The sequence below is a fragment of the Nuphar pumila genome, chromosome 3 (genome assembly GCF_984573655.1).
Source record: "Nuphar pumila chromosome 3, dmNupPumi1.hap1.1, whole genome shotgun sequence".
Taxonomy (NCBI): domain Eukaryota; kingdom Viridiplantae; phylum Streptophyta; class Magnoliopsida; order Nymphaeales; family Nymphaeaceae; genus Nuphar; species Nuphar pumila.
The window spans coordinates 28,077,869-28,101,311 of NC_143251.1; the positions used below are offsets into that span (position 1 = coordinate 28,077,869).

The 23,443-nt window shown below is 37.2% G+C and overlaps 2 protein-coding genes across 2 annotated transcripts; both read left to right on the forward strand.

Moving 5' to 3' along the window:
- Positions 1 to 3,868: 3,868 nt before the first annotated feature.
- On the forward strand, positions 3,869 to 5,558 carry LOC149842415 (RNA demethylase ALKBH9B-like). Its single transcript, XM_090000655.1, has 5 exons — positions 3,869 to 3,914; positions 4,691 to 4,776; positions 4,860 to 5,167; positions 5,262 to 5,333; positions 5,420 to 5,558. The coding sequence occupies exons 1-5, from the start codon at positions 3,869 to 3,871 to the stop codon at positions 5,556 to 5,558; spliced, it is 651 nt and encodes a 216-aa protein (XP_089856781.1).
- Positions 5,559 to 14,648: 9,090 nt separating this feature from the next.
- Positions 14,649 to 16,536, forward strand: LOC149842416 (uncharacterized). The gene is made up of 4 exons (XM_090001429.1): positions 14,649 to 15,047; positions 15,134 to 15,358; positions 15,861 to 15,989; positions 16,074 to 16,536. Exons 1-4 carry the CDS (start codon positions 14,835 to 14,837, stop codon positions 16,272 to 16,274), a joined length of 768 nt encoding a protein of 255 aa, XP_089857555.1. The 5' UTR covers positions 14,649 to 14,834; the 3' UTR covers positions 16,275 to 16,536.
- Positions 16,537 to 23,443: the final 6,907 nt, after the last annotated feature.

Genomic DNA, 23,443 nt, shown 5'->3' on the forward strand with positions numbered 1-23,443 from the left:
CTTTTGTGTATAAATATGGGGGTTGTTCCCCCCTTTTTATTTCATGCTTGTATCAAGCACTTGATCAATAAAAAGCTTACATTTTTTACTTTTTATGCATCTTTTATTTGCCTTATTGATCTTTGCATTGTCCCATAGCGGACTTTTGCATATGCACTTGTATGATTGTAATCTTGTAAAGCCTTCAAGTGACTAGTGTTTTCGTGCTTTCGCATACTTCCTTACAGAAGCACCATCAACTTGTGGAAGAGTACCACTCATGATTGTCACTGAGGACGACACCAACATAGGTGGGGGAGTGTGTTCTGGACCACCAAGTTTTTCACTTTTGTTACTTGATGTATATACCGCTTTTGCTTTCTTTTAGTGCATGTAATGACCATTGACCTAAGAACCCCAGAGTATATGGTGAATTTTGGGGTCCCTATGTATTTGTTAACTTTGCTAAATAGAAGTCTCTACTTTCTTGCCTTCTTCTATTCTCTTGTCTCCCCACTCGCTTCATGAGATTGTGCTTGAGCGTGCTTGTGCAACTGTACCCATGCTCTTGATGAGCAATGATTAGCTTGATTTTCGTTGTGTGCTTGAAAGGCCGTTCCAGTGTTGGGGTATACCGGGACACATAACGGGAGCCTTCACTTTTAGCCCATGACAGTTGTAACCCCTAATGAGGGGCATACATATCCAATGTAAAGAAGGGAGTTATAAAATCAAGAGGGCACAACTTTCTATGTGTGCAACCTCTATTCTTTTGAAGAAAAGTTTCTTCTTCTCTCTCAAGTCCTCTTTCTCTCTTGGATAATTGAGTTAGGGTTCAATACATATTGATGCCTTAATTTTTAGGGTAAGAAGAAAAGTTCTTATGATGATTTTTTCTGTGATGTGCAACTGTAGATAAAAGTTAATGAATATAGAAGGATTGACATTGATGGGCATGTAGAAGCAAGCATCTTGGAGCCTATAAGATACATTTGAGAGCAGGGTAATTAGGGGCCATTTTCCGGCTGGTCTAAAATCAGACAATATATTCTGCTTCAGAAATACAATGCTGGTCTAAGCCCTTGGGCACATTCTGTCAAGTAAAAGTTTGATTGATGCCATTATAATGCTCCTTTTCTGATTTTGGAAGCAGGCTTCGGTGAGAAAGAGAAAGGTGGCCCCAAAGTCAGCACACTCTCACTTATGTAAAAAAAAAGCATTTTGTTAAGAGGTATCTTATAGTACAGATATTTGTTTATAAAAAATCAAAATGTTTGAGGCCACACATTTAGTGTTTGCAAACTTACATTATCAATAGCAATAATAGTTGGTCACATGTTGCTTGAATACTGTAAATTCAGCTTGTCCTGCCTAAATTATATGCCGAAGAGTCTTGGTTGGCTAAGAGTTTGTTTTGCATTCATCATAGTAAGTGCTACAAAAATCATGATATGCAGTTGTGTGAATGGTTATACAGTTGAAAACATTGAGATTCTCAGCAATGATGTTTGGGATTTGATACGGAAATTCGAAGCAAGTGTCATATTTCAGTTCATCATTTGATCAAGATTTTTCAACCAAAGCGTATCAGGGACCTTGAGGCATGAAGATTTGATTGGAGTGCTATGTTGGCGAATCCTGGGCTATTCTGCATTGTGGTATGGCACTACGAATATTCTTAGCTACCTTAGATTGCAAAAGCAACAGGCTAAGTCTATTTGAGTATTCTCACTTCTCAAAAACAGTCTTTTGATCAATAGTGTTTTGATCAGTTAGAACAACATGTTCTTCTATCCTTAAAGCCAGATCCAGATCCATATACCTAATGTACAAAGTACAGTCTTTTTTCAATCACTAAAATTTGATCCATCTAAAAAATGTATACAGCTAGAGCCATCTAAAATCACAGGACTAGAAACTGCACGACAAAAGACATATATCAATAAGCATTCGTACGAGACTAAAACTTTAATAGAAAAAACAAAAGAATAAAGGCCCTTAATATGCTCATTTCCAGGCGAGTGAAGGGGGTAATCGAAGTCTTACTTTAGTAAGAGCTTCGACACGTGAAACCACTTTGCCTACCGACCATATTCGGTAAAACTAAGGTTCTTGTGAAGTTAGACCATCAACACAAGGTACCTTTGGATACACATGTGTGATGTATCTCAACACATTTATCTTATTTCACCCTACTTAAATTCCAAACACGATAAAACTACCTTTGGGTCATTTATCGTTTCACGAATCTAAGTACAATGTTGATATCAGCTTAAACTGAATGATAGTATTGAAATTCTTTGATAACATATGTGTACTCAGTCACTTTGGTGATGTGAATACACTAAGTCATCTAACTATCTTTAATGCCAATATGAAACAACGCCTTGAAATAATCCAAACTGGATGAACCGATCATATGACCCATGAACCGATCTGAAAACTGAATGAACCAGTCATATGACTCATGAACTGGTCTGAAAACTGGATGAACCAGTCATATGACCCATGAGCTGGTCTAAAAATTGGATGAACCAGTCATATAAAGCTCTGAATCAGTTCAAAATGTACCGAACCGAGTCTGTAGCACTCCAAACTGGTCGCTGCAACAGTGAACCAGTCTCAATTGTCTAAGAACCAATTTCAGAGAGATTCAGATCAATTCAGAAACAGGCCAATCCGGTTGAACAGGTTCGGTCTCTGTTACATGCCGTTTGGATCAGTTCTGTCAAGCTGATCCAGAACTGTATAATTCGATTTTAACCGGATTCTGGATCTGCTAATGAAATAACCACATCTGGATTACCTGGATCTGATCCAGAGAACATTATTTGGATTCGAGACCTGAGACCCGAAGATCTGTATCCGGATCCAACCTGGATTATCATCATGGGTCGGTACGGGTCATCAAATCTGGGTCAAAACCCCAATCTGATCCAAAAGTTCTTAACGGATCAGTTGTGGTTCCAGAGAGATCCAAAATGAACCTCTCAGACCCGACCCGAATCCTAAAACACAACAGGTCAGGGTCAAAAGGACTTCAGATCCATTATCCGAGAACCGGATCTGATCCAAAGGACCTTTTATGGATCAGATCGAGTAATATGGACCAAATCATAACGTTGACCCGATCCAGATCCAAAGATTTGTGGATCATGGGTCAAAACAGAACGGGTCCCCCATCTGAATCCAGGATCCGATCAAGATAACTTTATGGATCGAATTTGGGTGGGGCAGGTCAGGGATTGAACCCGACCTGAAACCTTTAAAAGGGACTGAAAATACAAAATAGGGTTTTCAAAACCCTATTTCGCTTCCGGTTGCTGAGGAGGAACGCCGCCGCTGACCCCGGCATCCGACAATCCAACGATTGCCGGTGATCCAAAGGCAAAAGAGGAGTTGCCACCACCGTCAGTGACCCAACGGTCACTAGCTTTCGACGATGGGGCAAAAAAATAGCCTATGTCAGACCTGTTGCTGTGCTTTAGTGACTCGATAGTCACCGACGATAGCAGCGTCGATTCTGCAGCACCAGATAGAGAAGAAGCCACAACGAGGCAACCAGCGCACCCTGCCTGATTGAAACCCCCCAAAACAGAGGTAAGGCCCCTTTTTTTTTGTCGCCCTACGACGACAGTCGTCGGTGCCGGCGACCACCTGCAGCGTTGCCCCACGATGACCTGCATAGCCAGACAACCAGGACACACCCCGCGCAGCGGATGCGGGTTGTGGGCCCATAACCCAATGTTGGGTTCCAAAGTCGGAGGTCGGCTTCCCTGTAGTGGTAACCCTGCACTGTGACAGAAAAGCACAACAACTGTTATGTAAACACAGTTCAACAGGGAGATGCTGTGTACCTGAGGCAATCATTGACAGGTTGCTATTGTAGATGGTGGAGTCGACTGCAGCAGAGGAGAAACGCTGCCAGTCTAGTGGTGATTGATCAGGCAACAAGGAGAATTTCTCTGCTCAGCCGGGCTGTAGCCACCACAAACGCAGGCTTCCGAATGCAGACGGTGAGTAGACCTCCCTCTCTTAGCAGGTTACTCGCACTTTTTACTTGATGAGGGTTGCTCATGATACCCTCTGATTTATAGGGCACGGGATGAGAACGGTTTGCATAACCGTTCTCCCTTTATCCCATGCTGGTTTATCGGAAGCGATCATTCCAGATGTGGGGATGAATCCACATCGTGGATAACCACCACGTAAATCATGATGGTTAATCCAACATAACTGTAATATGCGGTACTACTTTTTGGGATTATCAGATGTATACAGGATATCCTCATTATTGACAGGATGTAGCTGTCTGAAAGTTGATTGATTTTAGTGAGTTGCATACAGCAATTAGTCATATTGGACAAACTGGATAATTGTAGGTAAGAGTTTACTGAGTCCTATCATTTTCTTTTTTTTCCCCTCTTTTATGCATGTATATGAGGAACCATTCTGAGTGTTGTCCAGCTGATGCACACTGGTCTTTCCCACTGTGAAGTTAAATATTTTCAAACTTGCTTGCTACTTGTGATAGGTATCATAGTTTTGATGATGTACTAGTTATCTGCATCTGCATGAACAAATTGGGTTTCTTTAGGATCCTGGGAACATATCTATTGCTTCATGTTTTTGTGCTCATTGAATTATATCTACAAATATTGTCCTGTGTGAATTGTAGAAAACCAAGTTTGATATGTCTCTTTGCTTCCAGCTCGTACATATTTGGAACCAACAAAATGTATGCGTGGCAAAGGGCATGTGACAATCCAGTTTGGTTGTTGTTACAATTATGTTCAGGTGAGTGGGTCCTGTAGAACAATCTATTTTGAATAAAATTTTGCTTCCCATCTCTTTGCACTTACTTGACAATGTCACAATAGGACAAAGATGGAAATCTGCCAGGAATAACGCGTGAAGAAGTTGCAGATCCCTTTCCTCCACTAGTCAAAATTATGTTTCAGCGGTTAGTCAGGTGGCATGTGTTCCCACCATCTTGCATTCCTGACAGTTGTATTGTCAACATCTATGATGTGGGGGATTGCATACCTCCACATATAGATCATCACGACTTTGTCAGACCGTTTTGTACAGTTTCATTTCTCAGTGAGTGCAATATCTTGGGAACAAATTTGAAAACTATTGGGCCAGGCGAGTTTGAGGGTGCTGAGGCTATAGCTTTGCCTTTAGGGTAATCTTTCTGCATTGCCTGTGCAACTACAATGCACCTTCATGTATAATTGATTTCAGTTTTGTGATGTAGTCTGCATCTTGTGATTCTGCAGATCAGTTTTGATCTTGAATGGGAAGGCGGCAGATGTGGCCAAACACTGTATTCCAAGCGTCCCTTCCAAAAGGCACCTAATTTTTTTTCATATTTACCTAGGAAGAGGAGACGTTTATTGAAAATAATTTTCTTTTTCAGGATTTCTTTTACATTTAGGAAGATGGATGGTAGAAAACGTCCAGTTGGGTTTGTACCTGAACCAGATTTACAAGATATTCAGTCTCTCTCCTACAATCCCAACCATTCAAGAAGCAATGACTTGAATAAACAATGGAACCGTGAGAAATTTTCATAGGAAAAAGAACAATATCAAGGCGATGCTTTTCATTCAGAAAGCCCCCACTTTTCCAGAGCTCACGGTAATTTTATAAATAGATCGAGAGGTAGGTCAAGGAAGTCGAGGCCTGGGCGCTAAACTATGGAATGGTGGATGTGAAAATATTCATCTGATTCTGTTCAGCTTTAAAATTTGGCAACGGTTCATATATATATATATATATATATATATATATATATATATATATATATATATATATATATTGGTTATGGTTGAGACACAGGAAGCTCTGAATAGTTTAATCTTGGCCAAATTCTTTTAGTTCTTAAGAGACCAATGCAATTCTTTCACTTTGTTTATTTTGGGAGTTATGGTGCAACTGCTACTTTGTGAAATTATGATTTTGGGGCATGGACATTATTGTGTATAGTTCCTTTAATTACTTCTACAGCAACGGAGCAAGTCTATTACTGTCAAATCACCTGAAGATGGAATTAGCTCCTGTGATGTTTCATAAATGAGCTTGTGACTGCTTTGTAACTAAGTTAGGAATAATGTTTGACCATGCTAAACATATGTGGAAGGCTAAATCTAACCTCTCCCATGGATAGCTTTGCACAAACAAAAGCCTGTATTGTAATAAAGATATCATGGGTCAATATTATCATACATCATATGTAAACGAAAGCTGGGGAACTTACTGCTAAAAATTCTTTTCATTGTAACTTTTTCAAAATTATGTAATAATCCAAGTGATGTTGCTGAAACCTTGAAATTTGCTTTGCAAGAATATTTGCTTGTAGAAGGTGCATGTCTATGTTGGGCTTGGTAGTGTCTTACTTTTAATCTGTATTTTTCATTATAGTAAAACCAATCCATGTTACAATGATTCATTATAATCATCTCTCTCTCTCTCTCTAGATTCCTTTTGTATGTTACATCTATTAATGATATAATTCCTGATCTCTTTTGAGGTATTATATTTATAAGAAAATTGTATTTTTGTTTTAATTTTTTTCAGATCTGACCATCAAGATGTGATTTACATGCTTGGTTTAGTAGAAGCTGGCCCTTGAATCATGTTTTTCTGACGTGTAAGATTTTTCATGGATTGAAAAATCAATTGCTTACAATGTGCCCATTTTCAACATTCAAAAGATTGTATTTTAAAAAAATACAATTCAAAGGTTGATTCTTACTAATTTGATCATGCTGAACACATCCATGGGGTCAGATTTGGTCAAGATGACTTGCCTCTATGAGTTTCAACTAAGAGGTTCAGAACCTATGAGTGTAGCTATTTTTTCCTTTTGATTCTAGTTAGTAGAAAAATGATTTATTCCATAGTAGTAATCACAAAAAACAGATACAATTTATGCTGGACAATGTATAGGCTAGCACTTTAGTCAGTAGGGAGGTGGTAGCATGGTTAGTGCTGTTGGTGATGAAATTGCTAGTTTGTTTTTCTTTATGGATTCTGTTGGTGTAGCCATACACCTGGCAAACATGAACCTACTGCATGCACTTGTGACTGCGTCCCTTTGCAAGTAAGGCTTCATTGGAATCCAAACCTACACAAGCCTGCATTTGCCTGGGCATGGGTCAGAAGAATGTGTTTCTTGAAGAAACGAGTGTGATCGAGTTCTGGATGGATCTTACCTATTTTTACCCGAGAAAGCATAATAACATCATGCTTTGACACAAGCTGGTGTATGCCTATGGCTAAGCTCGCCCGCGCACGCGTGTGTGTGTGTGTGTGTGTGAGAGAGAGAGAGAGAGAGAGAGAGAGAGAGAGAGAGAGAGAGAGAGTACTGGCTACACTTTAGAGTACCGTACTCTCTAACTAAAATTCATAGGTTCGTGTTCTATTTCATCAATTTGACCCTTTTCATCTGAGTAGTTTTGATGTAAAACATGATTTTCTCAATCATGAAAATTTTGCTGCCTTTAAAAAGTTTGCTTATACAATGCTATTAAATGATCTAAAACATTTTTTTGACTAAACAAACCATATAGATCATGTTTGTGGGGGCTTGATCCATAAAAAATTGATCCATAAAAAATCAAGAAAATGTGATGGAATGGGCTATAATATAATTGAGTGGGCGTCAACCGCTAATTAATAAATGGGCCCAGTACACAGCAAGTGGACTCGCCCCAAGCCGGCCCATTACCCAACCTACCTGCTGCTGGCAATCGATGTTGTTAACGAGGATGGTTTCTTTATTGTGACTTGCTGTTGAAGTGGTCAATGATGCATGGCAGTAGAAGCGACCTACTTATAGGATTCATGGTACTTTTCAACACAATCATGAATATCATTGATATTTTGAACAGAAAATGATTGTACTATATGGATAATTTGATGTGTTTCTCGAAATGTCTTATGCTATTCTTTTCATGTTTAAAATTGTCAATATCTGGTTTTAAAATAACCTTTTTACTTTTTGTACATGCAATTTCCTAAATATATGCTAATTTCTTATCAAATATATGATTTTTTTTTGCATTTTTATTCTTAAATCTGTATCTCTTTGATACAACATCAAAAACTTATGTTTTTACTGAGACATAGGCCTATACTTTTTCTGTTTTGAGTAAAAAACGAAAATTCTTTTATTCAGAAACCAAAATAAAAGTATGTTCTGCAGACTGAAACATGCGCAACTGCACTTTTTTTGTTTGTTTTATGCTATTTTTCAGCTAAGTGTTAAAAATCAAGAAAAATAAAAAAAAGATAGAGATAGATGAAGACATTAGATTTTGAACGCCACCTTGATTTGATGAGCGATTGAGAAGAAACGTTATCCAAAAAATAGATTGTTCTATTTTTCCAGTCTGCAGAACATACTTTTATTACGGTTTTGGAGCTTAAAAACAGAAACCCTAGAGAAGTTTTCGACTTTGACTCAAAACAAGAAAGTTATAGGCTTATGTCTCAGGTTTTCAATGACGGTAAAAATGCATGTTTTCGACAGAGCAGAGAGATACAAACCTAAGAATATAAACTATTCTACAAAAAATATATATGCAATTTTTACATATATTTTTTGTGATTTTTTCTTAAATATATGCAAATTTTTCCTATATATGCGCTTTTCCCCTTATATATGCATTTTTTCTCATATATATGCTATTTTTTTTATATATATGTGATTTTCTCTTAAATATATATGATTTTCTCACATATATATGTGATTTTCCTCTTATATATGCGATTTTTTCCTAAATATACGATTTTTCTCTTTGATATGTAATTTTCTTTCAAATATGTGATTTTTTCCTTAAATATATATAATTTTTATGAATAAAAAATCACATATATAGGAAGAACTCTGTATATATTTAGGAAAAAATAACATATATTTAAGAAAAAATCATATATATAGGAGGAACTTTGCATATATTTAAAATGAAATCATAGAAAATATATACGAAAAGCACATATTTAGAAGAAAAATCACATATATAGAAGAAAAATCACATATATAGGAAGAACTCTACATATATTTAAGAGAAAATTATAAAAAATATATGAGAAAATCATATGTTTAGGAGGAAATCACATATATAGAAGGAACTTCGCATATATTTAAGAGAAAATTATATAAAATATACGTAAAATAATATACGTTCTCAGGTCTCTATCTCTCTGCTTTGATATCGAAAACCTGAGATTTTACAATCATTCAAAAGCTGAAATATAGGCCTATAACTTTTTTATTTTGAGTAAGAGCTGAAAACCCATCTAGGGTTCTCATTTTTAAGCTCCAAAACTGAAATAGAAGCATACTCTATAGACTAGAACAACCGAACAATATATCTTTCAGATGACGTTTCTTCTCAACTACCCATCAGATCAAGGTGATCTTGGTGGCGTTAGAAAGCTAACGTCCCGATCCATCACTGTCATTTTTTCTATATTTTTAAATTTTCAGCTCATGTAGTTGAAAAATAGCAAACTCCGCCTGTGTAGTTATACACTGCCGGTCCCAAGCCCGGATAAAGGAGGAGGGTTGCGGTAGGCCTGTGACAGCCAGCATAAAAACTTTGTCATATCCTATGAAAATGAACCAATATGAGAATTTCGTTGGGGGCGTTCCCTACTGAGCGACACACTGTACTCTCTAGGCCCGGAGGCAGTGATAAATGTGCAAGGGTTGCTAGGTCGTCGCCCAGAAGCGACGCGTCACACCGGCGCCCGGGTGTGGTGTCAAATAGGCAAGGGTTCCCTCACTTTGTTGGACGGGTGGGGGTAAAGAAGTTAGTCCAAGACCATAAAATTAGGTTAGCCACTTGGAACATAGGGTCTTTAACTGGTAAGTTGGTAGAGTTAGTAGATGTTATGTGTAGGAGAAAGATTGATATTTTATGTCTTCAAGAGACCAAATGGGTAGGTGAGAAAGCTAAAGTGATAGAACCTTGGGGATATAAGATTTGGTATACAGGAATAAATAGGAATAGGAATGGAGTAGGGATTGTTATGAGTCGTCAGTTTATAGATAATGTAGTTGAGGTCCGTAGGAAGGGTGATAGAATTTTACTTATTAAATTAGTATTAGGTACGGATATTATTAATATTATTAGTGTTTATGCACCTCAAGTAGGTTTAGATGATTCCATTAAGCATCAATTTTGGGAAGATTTAGATGGAGTAGTACAAGAGACATCTTATGGAGAAAAGCTTTTCATCGGCGGTGACCTTAATGGACATGTAGGCATTAGTAGGGAGGGATTTGAGAATATCCATGGAGGCTATGGTATAGGAGAAAGAAATGAAAGTGGAGAAAGGATTTTAGATTTTTGTTTGTCCTATGATATGATCTTAGCAAACACTTGGTTTAGGAAGAGGGAGTCTCACCTAGTAACATTTAAAAGTGGGGTTAATACGAGTCAGATAGATTTTTTCCTACTTAGAAAGAGAGATAGGGGTTGTTGCATCGATTGTAAGGTTATACCAGGAGAAAGTGTAGCTACACAACATAGAGTCTTAATTTTAGATCTTAGAATTAGACAATGCCGCAAAAGGGATAGACATAGGATAGATCCTAGAATTAAGTGGTGGGCACTGAAAGGAGCTAAACAAGGAATGTTTGTAGAGCAGGTAGTTAAGGAAGTTGATTGGTGTCTCGAGGAGGATTCAGAATCAATGTGGAATAAGATAGCGGGTGGTATGAGAAAAGTAGCTAAGGAGGTATTGGGTGAATCTAAAGGCGGTGCACCACTAGGTAAGGATACATCATGGTGGAACGAGGATGTCAAATTAGCTATTAAGGTTAAAAGAGAGTGTTATAGAAATCTAAGTAAGAGTCGTGATAATGAGAATTTGGAGAAGTATATGATAGCAAAGAAGGAAGCTAAAAAAGTTGTTCGAAACGCGAGGGCTAAGGTATATAAGGAGGTTTATGACAAGTTGGATACCAAAGAAGGCGAGAAGGATATTTATAGGCTTGCAAAGATGAGAGATAGGAAATCGAAGGATTTGGGTATGGTTAGATGTATCAAAGATGAAACGCAAAGGGTTTTAGTCAAAGATGAGGAGATTAGGGAGAGATGGAAAGATTATTTTGATAAGCTATTTAATGATAGTCATGCTCAAGATCTTAGAGACTTCTCCATTCCTTTTCATGAGATAAATCGTGACTTCATGCGCAAGATTCAAAAGAAAGAAATTGCAGAGGCTTTGAAGAAAATGAAATCAAGAAGGGCAGTTGGCCCAGATGGTATACCTATCGAGGCTTGGAAATGCTTGGGAGAGAAAGGTTTAGAATGGTTGACAAATCTTTTTAACTTGATTTGGCGAACAAATAAGATGCCTAATGAGTGGAGGAAGAGTACTTTGGTGCCTTTATATAAGAATAAGGGTGATATACAAGATTGCACAAACTATCGTGGTATAAAACTCATGAGTCATACTATGAAACTTTGAGAGAGGGTGATTGAGTCTAGGTTGAGGAAGGTTGTCATGATATCGGAGAATCAATTTGGTTTTATGCCTGGAAGATCAACTATGGAAGCTCTACATCTTCTTAGACAACTTATTGAAAGATATAGAGAGAGGAACAAAGATTTGCATATGGTTTTTATTGATTTAGAGAAGGCATACGATAGAGTACCTAGGGACGTTCTCTGGTGGACAATGATGAAGAAAGGTGTTTCTCTCAAGTACATTAGTATAATTAAAGATATGTATGAAGGAGTAGTAACCAATGTCCGCACTTGTGGAGGGGTGACAACCAATTTTCCGATAACGGTTGGGTTACATCAAGGATCTGCTTTAAGCCCTTTCCTATTTGCGATAGTGATGGATGAGCTTACGAGATCAATTCAAGAAAATGTACCGTGGTGTATGTTGTTTGCTGATGATATTGTTTTGATTGATGAGTCTAGAGCTGGGGTTAATGCTAAGTTAGAATTATGGAGACAGACATTGGAAGCTAGAGGTTTTAAGTTGAGTAAGAGTAAGACTGAATATATGGAATGTCGGTTTAGTAAGCAACGAAGTAGTGATGGGAGTGTAGTGAAGCTTGGTGAGCAAGATATACCGGTGAATGATTATTTCAAATATTTGGGATCCATCATTCAAAAGTATGGAGAAATTGATGGAGATGTAAATCATAGGATAAAGGTTGGGTGGATGAAATGGAAAAGTGCTACTGGAGTGCTGTGCGATCGTAGAATGCCATTGCGGTTGAAGGGAAAGTTTTATCGGACGACTATTAGACCCGCTTTACTATATGGTACGGAATGTTGGGCTGCCAAGAGACATCATATTCAAAAAATGAGTGTAGCTGAGATGCGGATGCTTAGATGGATGTGTGGAAATACAATAAAAGATAAGATTCGGAACGAAGAGATACGTAAGAAGGTAGGTGTTGCACCCATTGAAAATAAGATGCGAGAGAATCGTTTACGGTGGTTTGGACATATTCGGCGAAGGCCTAATGATGCTCCAGTTAGAAGGTTGGAGAAATGGGAAAATATATTAGTTAAAAGAGGTCGGGGTAGGCCTAGGAAGACTTGGATGGAGATGATAGGAAAGGATATGAATGCTTTGAACCTCACCGAGGACATGGCATTGGATAGAAATGATTGGAGGAAAATGATTCATGTGGAAGACCCAAAATGAATTTCTTTTTTGGTTCATATCGCTGACCCCAATTGTTTTGGGATGAAGGCGTAGTTGTTGTTGTTGTTGTTGTTGTTGTAGTTGAAAAATAGCATAGAGGAGACATAAGCCTAAGGACTAGCTTAAGCTGATCATAGGTCTACCTAACCTAGTTAAGCGGCTATTCATCTGTGTCAAGTTTCTACCCATTGTACTAAGGACTTGATCATAGGTGAGACAACTATCAATTAAAAAATAGTGCATGTAATGCGTGTCTCTGATCATACTTGGTTCAAGCTCAATTGCCTTTCCTATAGAGTGAGTAATTTTTTAACAAGAGAGGTAATTAATGGTATTTTAATTTTTTTTTTGTAAGGTAATCAAGAGGCAAGAATGGTGGCTTACATATATTTGCTACAGTTGTTTGTACATGTGATACCAAAGAAATAGATCCAAGGTGCTATTTATCAAAAAACTACTTTTCCTTGAACGCATCTATGAGGTCGGATTGAGTAGATACAACATGTGCATATAAATTTTCAATTAAATCGACCATATGGTAAATGGTAGCAAATATATATACCATCAAATTCAGCGTCCTATTGGATCTACTCGTCCATGAACTCACGTGGGATTTTGTTGAGTTTTTTCCATCAGCGAAAACACTCTTTGAATAGGCAAGATCCAATTTTAATTTCTGACGTGTGGGCGGACCCAAGATGCATTGGAGATGTGGGATTTGATAAGCCAGACCCAACCAGCTGAATGCTAGGTTATGGACAATGATGCCCTCATTCATATGCCGGATCCTGATCCTCAGGAGAAACCCGATCCGTTTGATGCGAGGAAAACACTAAGAGATTTTGAAGACAATCAAACTGCTCCATCATCCGAAGCTAAGATTGTGGAGAAAATGAAATTGAAGCATTCACTGTTGCACAAGAGATGGCCAAGGCACATTGATTTTAAGAGATATCTGGGGTTGGATGTATACAGCAGTAAATTACAAAGTTTGTAATGTAGAATTTTCGCGGCTTGGGTAGCCCTGATAAGCAAGGGTTTTGGCTAGTGCGTTGGAGGCCACTTCAACTCTTTAAGACTATTCTAAGGAACAGATCAAAGACAATGGAATTGGTTGATGTCTTATTGTGGTTTCAGGATTCCTTTCTTTGTACGATGGTTTGATTCAAGGTAGTCTTTTGTCGGTGCTAGAGTCACCTGAAACTAGGGGTGGCAATCGGGTCGGGTTGGCGGGTCGACCGGGCGGGTTGGTGGGTCAGCATATCTCAACCCGAACCCGACCCGTTTATTAAACGGGTAACCCGACACGACCCGCCAACCCGTTTAATAAACAGGTTGGGTCGGGTAAACGGGTTGGCGGGCGGGTTGGAGTGTTGGGTTCGGGTAAACGGGTTGACCCACCCGCCTAACCCGTTTATTAAACGGGTCAGCCGGGTTGGCGAGTTGGCATACCCCTTACACAAACCCGACCTGTTTAATAAATGGGTTAGGCGAGTCGACCCGTTTATTAAACGGGTTAGTTTAAGCCAAACCCGAACCTGCCTAAGAGGCGGGTTGGCGGGTCGTGTCAGGTTTTGCCACCCTTACCTGAAACTCTTATATTATGTACTTTCCCCCAGCATATTATCAATGAAACTTTTCTTCAAAAAAAAAAAAAAAAGGTAAATAAGCAAGGTACAGATACTTGGGAAATTGACTCTACCACCACCTTTAATTTTCCCTTTCCTTTTCTAACCTCCCCACGTGTCCCAGTCATTGATGGTCGGTGGGCACTGCCAAAGTGGGTCACGGTCTTCTCCTTATCACCAAGAAAGTTAAATCCACACAGCTCAAAAAGTTTGAGGCAGGTATAAAAGATAGAAAAGATCAAAAGAAAAAAGATAGGCCATAAAAAGGAATGTCCAACCTCAAGAAAACCGTGGATGTTTTGGGTTGCTGTAAGATCACAGACCTTGTTCATAAACATTAAGTCTTCAACAAGTTCACAGACCATAAAGTTCCAAGAGCTTGATCAACTGTGAAGGAGCTCGTCCCCATTGTCGCCGATATCGGTGCTGCTCTAGGACTTCTGGCTCAGGGTTCGTTGCCGTCGCCGTCGCCGAATTCACTCATAGAGAGTAAGCCAGTCTTAATTTGAAGAAATTCTTTTTGAGCTCCTCCTGGGCATGGCTGCTGGATTAATGGAGCGTGACCCGATCGTGATTCTTCGTATCGATGGCGAAGATCTTCAAGAACTTGTTGGTGGACCTCAGTTTGAGGCCATGGCCATGAGCCTGTTTGCAGAAATAGGGGATGCAAAGGACCTAAAAGAGTGCATTGGTAAGGCCCTAGACAAGCTAACTGTGGATCATGGGATGCCACCAACTTCTGATCCATGGGTAAGTTCAACACCAGCAAATATGACATTTTTTAATTTTCTTTAGAAGTTTGTTTTGAGTTTGGTTCAATCTCAATGCAAATCCAGGTCCATAGTAACATTGTGGAGCCATCCTTGCAACTTATAAATGACTACCAAAGGGAAGAAGAGGCCCCAATTTCTCATCAAATTTTCTTTGAGGCACTTAGGAAAGTTGTGGAGAATGTGGTGGCCCATCTAAAGGAGCAGCCAGTAATAGTGGCCCACAGTGGGAACACAATTGATGGCAGTGACATCAAGAGAATCCTCTCTAACAAACATGAATTGGAGAAGGTAATTACCACCATTATAATTCTTGAGTTTTTTGTCAATCAAACCTTAGAATTATGATCTACTTGCATTTCTTATTGTAAAATAAGTTGGATCATGTCATTATGGTGTACATGTAGGTTTTTTAAGATCTTCAAAAAGCAGCAACTCACAATGTACTAAAATTTTGACTTAAAAGAATCTTATTTTTATGTAAAAAAAACATGATCCAGGGCAGGATTCTTATCAAACAATCTATGTTGAATATATCTATGAGGTTTCAATGAGGAGATGCAGTCTGCACCCATGGTTTCTACTAAGTGGGTGTAGGTGTTCCCAAAGTGCTTTATCACTACTTATATCATCATCATCAAGCCTTATCTCAACTCAATGAGGTCGGACTCATATATATATATATATATATATATATATATATATATATATATATATATAGAGAGAGAGAGAGAGAGAGAGAGAGAGAGAGAGAGAGAGAGAGAGAGAGAGATAACTCTGTTGTCTGTTGTAGGTGCTAAACTCATCATGGAAGTCCCTACCAAAAGATCAAGAAGGGAAGCTTTCAAGGGAGTATCTGCGTGTTGCTTTGGATGTGATAGCCCCAGCAGTTAGTCTGCCCCCTCACGGAGCTGTGGACCAGGTTGGCTATCTTTACAGCACCTTTCGGTTTGGTCTTTGGTACTAGTTTTTATAAACGACATTTTGTTATGATTGACTAATGCAGATGGATGAAATAATTGCCCAAGTGCTTGAAATGGTGAAGGCTGATGAGGGGGGCACACTTAACCAAGAAGAGTTCAACAAGCTGCTCTTAGAGATAATCAGCAGCATAATACACCGATTAGAGGACAACCCAGTGATTGTGTCCTCAAATGCTGTGGTAAATGAACCTATTACATCAACCTCTCTTACTCCATCACAGTGAAATAATCAGTTAGATTCCTGATTTGCTTCATGATGACACGTGGCGAACGGTGATAGCAAAAAAAAAAAAAAGGATGCTTGTAGGCATTCACTGTTTGTATTACATTATTAAGCTTTTAGTTGAAGAACCTCTAGATATAGACCTTTTTCTTTCTTTTTAGAAAGTTCATAAAGATGGGTAGAAAAGCTTTGGTCGGTTCCTACCTTTGGCCCACTTTTATCTATATAAATTTAGCTAAGAACTAAAAAGCATCATAAATTATTCATATAGATAGATCCCTTGATTGTTTCTGTTTGGCCTTTACTAGGCTTTTTTGCAGATTGTCGTGCTACTGGAAAATGATACTTGTTCTTTGCTTAAGATGCAAGTCAACCAAAACATGCTTTTCTTAGTGACCCAAGCTTAAGATGTGTTGAATGTAAAGGTGCATGTGGATGTCTGAGCATCCAAAAGATCCCTACTTTTTCTAGGACAGCTTACAACCCAAGCAATTCATCCTATTTAGGATGCAGGGCTGCTAGACTTTTTTTTTTAGCGATAACCAATAAAAAACTACCTCAATCACTTGTGAGTTCATTGGCGTAAAACCTCAGGTCTCTTCTTGCCCACTAAGGATTACATGTTAATTGGTGTCATAAGAGACACGCGTGAGATTCGAACTCGTGGCATCCCTTCAGCTTAGTAACATTCACGAGTACTCGCCCATACCAAAAGAGCAGTGCCTTTATGGGTGACTGCTAGGCTTTTCAACTTGACTTGTTAAGTGGTAGTTCTCTAGGTGGTTAAAAAACAATACTGTTTGAGGATGGTCATATCCCAGATGCCAATCCTGATCTAGTCATCTGAGGAAGGTTCACTTCAGTTTAGTGTGGTCACCTTTCCACAGATCCAGTTATGATTAGTTGGTATGGCTCAAGCTTAATTCTGGCTTTACTATATGCCCTTAGGGTAAGAGTTTGAGCTTCGGCATGCGTGGAAGTCTTGTTTAGTTGTGTATTGCATTCTTAGTTTAGTCGACGTAGTTTGTGCTATTAGTTTTACCTTCGGCAGATGGCTGAGCCTTCTGTTGTTGGTAAAAAAAAGCAAGGCAAAACTGTTACACATTACTAATATGATTTGATTGATCAGGTTACAATGAGATCAACACATTCCTTGGCAATTAATTAACTGCAGTAGCAGAAAAGTAAGGGAAAACAATTACAGAATATCTAATATAATTTGTTTGATTAGATTCTGATGGGAAAAATTGAGTTTTTGGCAATTAGTTGATTGCAGGGAGTTATGTAGTACCAACCTAACTAGGGATGCACAACGAACCGAGCCGGCTCGGGCTCGATTCAGACTCTAAACGAGCCGAGCTTGTACACTATGTTGAGGCTCAGACAAGCTAACGTGCCGAGCCTGATCAGCCGATCGAGCTTGATAAGGCTCGGTTCGTTTTTATATAATATAAAATAATATATATATATATATATATATATATATATATATATATATATATATATATATATATATATATATATATATATATATATATATATATATATATATTGATTTTAAAAAAATATTGGACCGCACCATCTTGCCTCACCCGCACCTCCTCGACCCCCACCCTACCTCGGAGCTCCCCCCCCCCCCCCCCTTTCTCTCGTTGATTCTGGGGACGGCGGAGGAGGAGAGCGACAGCCATTCACGCCAGTGACGATGGTTTGGAGTTCCAGGATGCACGTTCTCGACATGGGTATGCTCTATTCCTCTTCTTATTCCATCGGCCGCTTTGTTTTTTCCATCTCTCTCTCTCTCTCTCTTTGAGTCTAGACCGAGCCACGAATAGAGCCCCGACTGATCCCGAGTTGAGCCTTGAACGAGCAGAGCTTGGCCCAAACCGAGCTTAACGGACCGAGCTAAGCTCTGCTTGAGCTCAACATGAGTCAAGCCTAAACACGATTCAGGCTTGGGCGGAGCTCGAGCTTGAATGCATCCCTACCTACAAGAGCTCAATGAATTCAATTTGGAACATTGTTTACCAAACAAGGTCGACCCTGACAATCTATTTGATAGTTACAAGCAAACCATTCATTGGTTAAGGTTAATGCATTATGCACGAAAAACTGTCACAGTGATGCCATTTGAGGGTGTGTCATGAGTCGGACAAGTTATATGACACGTGGGTATAACTCTGACGTGCAGATATTATTTTAATAATTTTTAATAATATTTCCTTGAAAAACACATTTGTACATATTACAATATCAAAAAATAGTTTTCGTTGACTATAAAAATTAAAAAAAGATCAGTACAAGCCCTTCCTGAGCTTGTCCATGAAAAGAAAAAACATACTGGCACAAGCTGTCCATTTTTCTAATGCAGATAATCCCAATTTAATATGGATCTGGAACCATACTTTGAGTCTAATATCATATTGAATTTGGCTTTGAATATACAGCGGGAAGAAAATATTGATCTGAACCTGGATCCAAATGCACAAAAATTTGATCAGATAAGCCTGAGTCTAGTCCAATTTCACATCAGGTCAAATTTTAAGATCCATATCTGAAAATAAAGTTCTGGATTTGGATAATAGGTCTAACTAAGCCTGGTCCATTTGAATCCATATTTTTACATTCTTCTAATGCACCTAAATGAAGGCGACATTAGTACGAGACTGGTCCTGGTTGCCTACAAAGATGTTCATGAGCCTGATCGACCCAGCCAACTAGGCTACTGAGCAGAGCCTATTAACAGAGCTTTGACTAATTTAATTACTGTGTCAGTTTCTTTGAAGTCAACTATAACGGTCCGACAAATTTCAACCTAAAAATACCAAGATTTTTTTTTCAAGTTTATAAATGTTGATTTTATTTTTTATTTTTTTAAAATATAATAATGCAACGGTCTCGTCAATGGACTCGTTCCAATCGTACCAAGTACTAGACGACATGCCTGAGTGCAAGCGTGAGTGTGTCTTAACCTCCTAGTACCAAATCCAGTACATAACCACCGTCAATGAATCCGATTGAACCATTACATAAAAGAAATTATTAAACCAAGTATTTCATCATTGACATTGCTTTAACTGAAATAAGCTCTAGTGAGTCAGCCTGCGCATATACCGGCATTTAATAACTTCATAGAATAAAGTTCAAAACTAAAGCATCCAAATGACAAAATCCTTAAGTTATTACTTATGTGAGTAAACATAGTGGAAAGATATTGATTTTGAAAATCAATTTCATAAACTGGTTTCTTGGTTAAATCTCTCAAACACATTACATTTCAAACATTACTACCATCATATATCTTGAATAAAAATTTACTGAACATTAAATAATCTCATTTTAGTATTGAACCATTAAAGCAATTGTTCAATTAAATAGTCATTCAAATAATTGATAATCATTAAATTTAAAAGAGACAAGGAGCCCTTGGGATAATAAAAAACATCAGCATGCATAGCCCCCTTCAACATCCTCCACTCGCTCCAACCATCATATATCACCTGAAAAATATTTTATTTTAAAAGTATAAAACTTTGAAAAGTCTCAATAAAATTTACACAGCTAATACAAGAAACAATACATAAATCCTGCATGATATACATCAATAATTAAAGAACTTCATCAACTATCAATAAGGCAGATACAAGATTTTCACTAGATATTCATGCATTCACAATTCATAAACAAGTATGAAGTACAATCTCAAGCATTTGTAACATCAATTCTAAATGAGATCAAGATGTGTATCAATGAGAATGAATCTACAAAATTTCAGGAACATAAATAAAATACAGTAAAATAAAGTGAGCAAGTAATTTATGTTTCACTTGATTATCCATGCCTATCTGGTATGTATAGGACCAACACGAACACACCCTAGACTACATCGAGGTATTTATTATACTATGTATTTTAATTTTCTCGAGTAGAATACTGAGTCACATACTTTTCCAGGAGAGAAATCAAACCATGAGAGAAAGTGGCGTGCTCTGAGAGAATCTACCTGGGAGCCACAACCTCAAGCCGCCATGATGATCATGATCACTCACTTCTGCAGAAGTCTCAGGGACATGCCCACCTAGGATAAAAGTAACAGTCTTGGTCCTTCTAAATTCTCTAGGCTGGGAGATTGTCGAGGTATTGCCCCTCGCAGCTCAAAATAATTAAGGGCCTAGAAAGTTTTATAGCACCTACCCTCTCTAAGGTAGACCTAAGGATCATTCCAGTTTAATATACCTTGGTAAAGGCATACCCAAAATCTTGCTCAGGGTTATCTTTATTAATCAGGTCATAGGTAAATGCAACTATCATTTAGGCTAGTGCATTGTCATCTCTCTATTCTCTCTTTTGAAGCCATAAATTTCTTAATTCATCAAGCACACCAAGTGCCCATACAACCCTATGATATTTTTTTCAATCCTGCATGCATTTTCAAATACTATATCTCAAAGCATAACATGCATTCTCATAATAAAGAATCATGTCAACATGTGGTTTAGCAATTCATTCAAGCAGTATCACAATATTTTAAATATTCAAAAACAAGTATGCAATAATATCATAGATATATATTATTCTGCATCCGCACATATGGCTAATATGCAATAAAATTAACTTGCTCATATTCATTTTTCACATGCTTTGCACTTACAAACATACTTAGAATCAGTTTATCATAGAATGACATAATTAAATAGCCATAATTGATCAGATTCACAAATCTCAATCACAATATGTGTAGGAGCCTTTTTTCTCAGAAACAGGACATCTCTATACCATAATCATAACTTACCCAAAAGCAATCAAACTCACCTTTATCTCTATTACAAAGATTTATATCAGATCTAATATGATTCAAAACTAAATTTATAAAAAGTTTAGGAAAAATATCAAAACATAATTAAAGCCATAAACCTGACTTTCCCGATAAGAGCTCCCATAAACCCTCACCGAGCAAATCGGTATGACTCTAATTAATATCTTGACTTTTCAGTTCTTAAATCGTATCTGACCTAAATGAAATATCCATGATTGCATACACCTTAAAGAACTCACTATAACTGGCCCGTAACTAAAAGCACATAAGTCTTTTTGCCTAATTCAGCCCCCATAAGCCCAAACCGAAAAAACTCACATGTTTCTAATTACGTTCAATTGTAGTCATGGTTAAACAAGATGAATACACTTCACTTAATTCAATCCATGTTGTACAAACTTGTAAACATTCATATCTCATTGACATATGCCTTTGGAAACATCAACATTAAGTAAAAAGCTCAAAAACTCTAAATTGATTTATGAGAAATCAAAGTCTTGATTCTATTATGAAGAAATCATTAGATATACATTAAATCAAGCATGCATTCAGAGATTTAACAAACTAACATGCTGAAAATAATCATATAACAAAAGTACTTGCCTTTGGAATCAATCAAAATAATTAATTTGCAAGACAATACAAATTGAGTCATGACTTACACATATAATTCACATAAATCTTCATTCAGATCTTCTTACATGTCTAACATATTATTTTTAATGTAATAAGGTTAATAAACACAGATAATATGCAATACATGTCAGAAATATATTAAAACCATAAGTTTCTAACATATTACTACTTAAACACAAGCATAAGTCTTTAGGAAAATTTGGATCCCTGTTGACCCATTTTTATAAAATCTGTCAAGAATAATAAAATACATATAAAATTATGATATGTTTACCATGGTTACCTGTACTATCAGGAATATAACCCAATAGACAGATCTCAAAAATAATAAATACAAAATTAATTAAAAATATTTTACGGAACCCTGTTCTGACAGAGTTTCAGTCTAGAATCTGTAATCTGCAAGATTTTCACCATATTGATGTAATTCTTGGAATTTATATAAAATATTTTTGACGAAACCCCTTTTACGCAGTCTGTTATTATGTATCAAGATTCACCCAAATTTTTTATAAAATATTTAGTCATTTTTTAAGGGCGTTTACATCTTTTATCAGAGATGGGTCAAAACTATCTTGTAACCAGAGCTAAAAACTGAGGCTCTGTTAAAATGTGTGTATCTTTATTAATACAAATTTAAAACAAATGGAATAAGATTTTAAATTTAAAATCAAGATGTGTAGATCATCATAGTGATTTTATTTAGATTTTTTAGACTGATATTCTTAGAGATATCAATTTATTTTCGAAACAGGTTGAGAATAATATAGTAGACATCACAGATCTTAGTTTCCTAGAAAGCGTTTTTGTAAAAATTCTTTTTAAGATCATAAAACCTTTGAAATCTTAGTATTTTAGATTTAATCTGACATAATACAAATTTACTTATGAATAACACCATCAAAATCACGTTATGATTGAATCTAATATGAGACAACAATGAAACCCTAATTATCCATGTTTCTCAAAATTATTTTTATGAAAATACTTATTATTTATCTTTTTCGAACCAAAGAAACAATTTCTTCAACCAAGAAAACATGTACATATGCTGCTAGAAACTAAAATAATCTAGACATGCATGATTCATGTACGTAAGTAGCATCGGCTACGTAAATCTTAACTGTAAATCGATAGATCTTTAGGGCAGAACAAAGAAATTGGGTAACCTAACTTCTACACCATCACCACCAACAAGGTATGTGCAAGTTTAATGGCTGCACAACTCTCCTCCAAACCTCCTAGATGTGTTGGAGGAGAGAGAAAGAAAAAATACAAGAGAAAAAAAGAAGAGAGAGAAATGAGATTTTTTTCTCAAAAGATGCGAGGGGCGTGTGGGAGGGGGTATTTATATCCCCTTCCCAACCCTAGGCTGATCTACTCTGAACTTTCCCTCTCCAAAATCGTGTGGAGGGGGAGAAAAGTCCATTATAGAGAATTTCTTACTTCTAGCTCCTAATTCTTTAACTAATTTGATTTTTTTAAATTTATTTTATTGAGATAATTAGGTTTGACTTTTCAACAACTAACTTCATCCCATCCAACTTGTGTGGACTCTTCTAGAGGAGTGGGACATCCCACCCTCTTAATCCCTTTATTTATTACTTTAAAAATGTATAAATTAAAAGTCATAATTATCCTGTTTTATTTTTGTTTAATTATTTTTATGAATTAAAAAATAGAGGATAGTTTAATCCATATGGACTCTTGGATCCAAA